Raw genomic sequence first — 6,249 nt, 5'->3', positions numbered from 1 at the left:
ATAAAAAGTAATGTAGAAACGAAATTATGCGTCTGTTCCCCTTATAATGTACGTCACTGTTATCTACCCCTCGTTCACGTGTGTGACGTTAGACATATGCAGCTGTTATTCCCTCGGAGCGTTAACCTACCGTTACAATCAACCAACCAACGGACTGACTACCAACAACCAATTCCACCTTTGGCTAGTTACAAACTACTTGGCACGGAGTCTCACACCGATGCACATCAACGATCACTGTATCCTTTTTCCCTTTTAACTAATAATTACAGTCCAGTTTACCTTTTGAAACGAATTGCCCTCGTCTGTGCCAATTTTTTCATCATTTGTGCGTCGAAAGTTTCAGAAGGATTCTTTGTGCGTCGTTATTCAAAGTGAAATTAGTGCGTTAAAACTTTCTGGGAATTCTGACACCAAACACATCAATGAAGCAGTGAAAAAGTTTTCAGTAGATGAAGAAAGGACAAAATGGTCTCAGAGTGTTTTAGAGTGTTTTTTAATCCTGCATTATTTGTATGTTGCTAAAGTGTACTGGATACTGCATTTGAGAAAATGGCTAATAATTATCCCATTCTTCAACATCATTACTACAGCAACCCTGCGTTTTGTCAGCAGAGCGAATTCGTTAATATTTCAAGTAAGAGTCCTCCAAGAGCTTTGAGCCCGCAGCGAAGCCTTCGACAGTCTCCTGTTGGAGCGCATTCGCCAGGAGAACTTCAAGAAGTCCCGGTTACTATCAACGGTGGCACGAAGCTTACAACGAGCAATGGTAGATACGTCTGTTACGGAGATAATAATGTCAACATATCAACATTATCTCCAAAACAAGATAACGACGAAGATTTTGAAGAACAGGAGTTTTACGAAGAAATGACAGTAGATGATAACGGTTTGGTGAAGAAGAAAAAAGTCGTTGTTGTATCAAATCATCTTGACGTGAAAAACGGAAATGGACAAAGTTACAGATATGTTAGAGTGCCGGATAATAATGTTAATGTAAACAATAATTTCCAATCCCGCCAAAATGTTCCCGCCAACCGACGAAGTTACGCTCAAATGAGCTATACAGATGATGATATCGTTAACAGTAATTCGACATTGCAAAAAAATCGTTACGAATATATTCCTATGAAAGGGCGGGAAATTAGACGGAGTAAATCATTCACTTCACCCCCTAAAAGGAAACAATATGATGTTGAAGAAGTTCCCGTAGGAAATGGAAAGGTCCATAGGTACGCCATTATCCCTATGGAAGATGAAACAGAGTTATGTGACAATAGTGTTTTGAGTCAGAGTCCTCAAAAATTGTTACGACAAGAACACTACGAGGTGATACAGGACAACGGGCGATATGAATATCTTCCTTTACCGTATCAAAAATGCGAAGAAGGTAAATAGCATATATATATTTTATATTTAAATAGCAAAGAACAAAATTTTTAAATATCTTTCATTCTCATTATGTAACGCAGAATTTATTTTGTTCATGCAAGTTCCACATTAAGGTAAACAAAATAGCATATCCTAGAAAATATCCTCTGCTTTCACTGACATTCGAAATAATAGATATTTTATTTATGTTAATGGGGGTTTTTAGAGAAAGTAACAGTCAAATACTTATAAAAATGTATTTAATTGTACCACAATATGTCTCAAGATACTTCGCAATCAAGAATAACTTAATTACTGATGTGGATACCAGAATGTAGCATTGAATTGATTTAGAACGAAATAATTCCCATATTATTACAATAAATTTACATATGAGTAATATCTTCCTTTAGGAATTTTAAGATATATTTTTTTATTTAGTTGCTGACAATTCAGCCACACTATCTTAATAATCTCTCCAAGGTATTTTTAAATTTAATTCCTAATACTTATAGGCAGTTTTTTAAAAGATTTACTTTTTCAATACAGAATATACAGTGAGATTTGTTGAAGAATTTTAACACTAAAAAACTAGACATAAGTAATTCAACGAATTGCGTTGAAACAGTCTGTAGTTTTGTAATACAATACTGTAATTCCGTTTCAGAACAAAGAATCGTACAGAGCCAACCTGTCCATAATAGTTCCCCACACAGACAGAATAATGGCACGAACCAGTCTAACCCTCCGTCGTTGAGAAGGGTGACGTCCCCTGCGTCCGTTAGGAAAGGTGGTAATGCGGTAGCCACGCAGAAATTACACGAGCTTCTTTCAACCCCAAAAAAGACGTCGCAAAGATCGTCTTCCGCTTCTCACACACCTCAGGGGATGTCTCCAGTTCATCAGACACTCAGCTATCTCCCCCAGCTCGTTCCCGTAACCAAAAGTCCCTTTATTACATCGCTCAGTCCTCTAAACAATAACAAACCTCTACGGAAAGCTCCGAAAGCTCAACAGAAACTCAATTACGCTCTAAGCACTAGACAAATGACCAAAGACCAAAGACACACAGCCATAGTTACCCCAATATGTTCTAGTCCTGTTCAATCTGAAACTACGTACTCGACCAGGTCAGAATCCTGGATGAATGTTAGTATTCATAAAAAACCTGTTCATGCAACTTTAGCAGCAGCAGCTCTCATGATGGTCATTTGCGGAGGTCTGGCTTCAGGTCTTTGCTTCTACATGATTTCCGTAATGGGACGGTTGTACTTTCTGGATTTTGGGATCGTTTCCGGATTTGCATGCTTCGTACTTGGCTTGTTAGGATTCAGATCTCGAAACTATTATTACTGGCTTCCGAATAGGAATTACATGTCAGGTAGGTTTTCAATATTTGCGGTAATAAAAATCTTAGAAAAACTACGGTTTAACAGGACTTTGCCGTAGCTTTTTTGTTATGGCCATTTTTAATAAAAAACCAATGTTTTCATAAATTATTTTAAAATACTTGACATCTATTTCGCATTAACAGTAAGACATCATCAGAAGTATAACAAATAACATATTATGTAGCTAAGACTATTAGGAAGGGGGCGGTTTAGCAGTAAGGTCAGGTATATAATTTTTATTTTTATAATATAGGATTTCTTGATTTTCGTTAAAACTAAATTTTTCATCGGTCAGACGTTTAGCATAATGTGGATCTATTTTTTTACACTTAAAAAAGTTTTTTGTGTTCACTTATTAATCTTTTAAAGGTACGTCCTGCCTGTCCTATATAAATTTTATTACATGAATTACAGTTTAATTTGTAAACTTACTAATTTTCTAAATCTATTTTGTCTTTACTATTTAATATAGTGTGTTGAAGAACCATTAAGTAAATTTAGATAATCATTTTTTTAAATGTTTTTTTTTATTTAAATTAACCCTATAAGGGAGGAGATCATCAAAATCATATTTTTTTATCACAATAATAAAAATAGTTTAGAGAAAGTGCTATAGGTAAGTAATTTCAAAAATATTTGCAAATTTTCTTTTAAAATAAAGAACTAACGCTAAACTGAAGTAATTTTTGATAATGATTGTAACTTCTCTTTTTTTCAGGGTACATCATTCTAACGCTTTTCAGTTTACTGACGTGCGTCGGATTGCTGGTACTACTGTTCATGCAGCCAAAACCAGGAACTCCATTGGCCGATATGACCTCAGGAGCAGTGTGTGGCATATCGGTTCTATCTCTTGTCCTCGCATCTGCAGGAGTAATATCGAGTTATTGCTGCAGATTTCCACCGCCTGATAACAGAGTCGAGCACTGTGCTCAAGGGTTTATCGTCTAAAGGTGCGTTTAGATTAAGCGAGCGAATAATTTTTCGTACCATACCATGAATCTATAATGTCAGAGTTCTATTGGTATGATATGAATGTAGTCTAAGCGTTAGGCATCGCTCACTTATGGTCCCAATCCCATTAAATTGGGACATATGAGTTTACCATGATCGAACGTTAATAAATGACTTGTTCGCGCTCTATGTTCTTGTTCGCTTGGTCTAAACGCACCTTAATGGAGTTTTTGCCAATTTTTATACAGTTGTGTTCATTATGATACATATATAAGTACTGTTAGTTCTTGTGATGTTTGTTAGTTGCTTTTTATGAATGTATGTATTCGAAATTATAAACTATAGTATTTATTTATTTATTATTATTTTTAATATATCTATAATAATATTTTAGATTTACTGTGACTATGGTAAGACTCGTTTTAAAGAAAATACTGATTTCTTCTGAAGCACTTAAGAAATGTAATTCCAGTGATAAAAATGCGTTACAATAATATTAGGGAAACAAGTGTAAGGAGAAAAAATGTGAAAATCAATGCATGTAACATATTTTTATTACCTTCCTTCTTAGTTTCTTCAGAAGTACCGATTCAATATAAAAAATATATTAATTGTGAAATAAATGTATATGTATTTAATGTGCTATTTATTCCATTTATATTAATGTATGTTCATCTTTTATTTTTTAAGGTACATTTCTATTTTCTTTAAACGAGTCTATGATAGTTTATATCCAAATGTTCTTAGAAACTTTCGTTACTGTACTTTGATCGCTTATTTCATACAAACTATTTTTTTACATGGTGTCTTTATAAATTAAAATCAATTATAGAAGTATTTTAACTGTTTTATAAAGAATTCGTGGCATCATTTATTGAATTTCATCAGTTAACTTTTCAAAGAAAAATAAATTGTTAAACTGACCTATATTTTTGAAAAATCAATGTATACCTACAATAGAGACTGATCGTGAATGTAGCCATACGTATTTTTGTATTAATAAACAATTTCTATACAAATACTAACAATGGAAAGGTGTTTATATTTATAAAAATAAAATGCAACAAACCAAACTTCTGTTTTATTAACTATACTTCTTTACCAGACCGATTAATTTGTGATTAATTGTAATTAAGATTCAGTAGTGGATCACCTATGTTTGTCAAAAGATGAATTATTAAAAACAAGTTGTTTCAATCGTGTAGAATTCGTTAAATCTGTTGAATGTTTTTATGAAGGTTTTCTATAATAAACAGTGAAAAGCAAATTTCAGCACCTAATGTGATGATCATTTTACGCAAAAGTATGAGAAAAAAGACTTTCTCTCATAAGTACAAAGAGTTTTTGAGATAATTATGTCATTTTTAAAATTATTAGGTGGTAAAAGTTAAAAACATTTATTAGACGATTCGTATTAAAAACTAATTTAAAAAACGAATCGATATTTTTGAAAATACTCATTTGCAATTGATTAAGTTGATTTGTAAATTTAAATTTTAAACCATCTTTAACTTCCATATATTCACTTTACGTTCTTATACAACTAAATAAATAATTAATTAACTTGTTAACTGCGTTACTTTGATTAATTCAAAGATGTAACCGCAGGTGTTCGAATTCGTATGTTCAAGGTTCGTCGCTTGACGCACTGTTGATGTCTCCACCAAATAATCACGAATATTCTTCAGTGTGATCAAACAAATGCAAAATTGACAAACGTGCACTATATATCACATAATTTTTGCCAAAACTGATTACTTCCTGACAACATAAGTGTTCTTTATAACCAATTATTCTCGGAACTTTCACAAAATATGATGTTAAAGCGTTACGGTTTTTGGGTTGGCATGTATTCTGTGACTAAATTAAATTTTCTTTCTTTAATACTATTTAGGGTATATAAATTAAGTCTTACCTAGTATATTCAACAATTTCGTCAGTTTTTCACTACATACAAACAAATCACTTTTCTTACAACTTAATGTCGGTGAAAACTGTGTTGTTGCATGTCAAGTTAACATGAAACTCTACTTATACACGAAAGCCAGAGCATTTTGATAATTACTTTTATGTGTATAAAACTGCAATTCAAGACCACATATAGCGTAAATCGGTGACTAGAACAATAGATTATCTTTCAGTTGACAAAAGCCTACTTACGTGTTATTTAAGAAGAGGCAAAGAAGAGGGCCAATAGAAACAACGGAAAATTAGTGAAAAGCATAGCTGAAGTGCACTTGCGAAAATTGTCTTTTTTTTTAAGTTGAACTTCTTTAGAGTGGTTATAATTGTTTGTAGGTGTCTGGTTCATCAGGTTAGAAGCGTTCCAAATGTGGTGTTATAGGCGGATGATGAGGATAACGTAGGTAGAAAAGGTTAGAAATGAAGAGGTATTGAAAAGAATAGGAGAACAGAGGACTCTATGGAAGTCAATAAAAAATAGGCGAGATAGATTGGTAGGACACCTTCTCAGGCATGAAGGTCTAGTCAGAGACATATTAGAGGCAGAAACAGGAGTTAGGAGGGGTAGAGG

General features: G+C 33.2%; 1 protein-coding gene across 1 annotated transcript; it reads left to right on the top strand.

Annotated features, from left to right (window-relative positions):
- The first annotated feature begins 211 nt into the window (after positions 1-211).
- LOC108738691 lies at positions 212-3,999 on the top strand. The gene is made up of 3 exons (XM_018472223.2): positions 212-1,390; positions 2,039-2,752; positions 3,481-3,999. The coding sequence occupies exons 1-3, from the start codon at positions 553-555 to the stop codon at positions 3,711-3,713; spliced, it is 1,785 nt and encodes a 594-aa protein (XP_018327725.1). The 5' UTR covers positions 212-552; the 3' UTR covers positions 3,714-3,999.
- The last annotated feature ends 2,250 nt before the right edge of the window (positions 4,000-6,249 follow it).

The sequence above is a fragment of the Agrilus planipennis genome, unplaced genomic scaffold, assembly GCF_000699045.2.
Source record: "Agrilus planipennis isolate EAB-ADULT unplaced genomic scaffold, Apla_2.0 scaffold36, whole genome shotgun sequence".
Taxonomy (NCBI): Eukaryota; Metazoa; Arthropoda; class Insecta; order Coleoptera; family Buprestidae; genus Agrilus; species Agrilus planipennis.
Note: the sequence above shows the minus strand (reverse complement) of the source record. Positions and strands in the feature narration are given on the sequence as shown.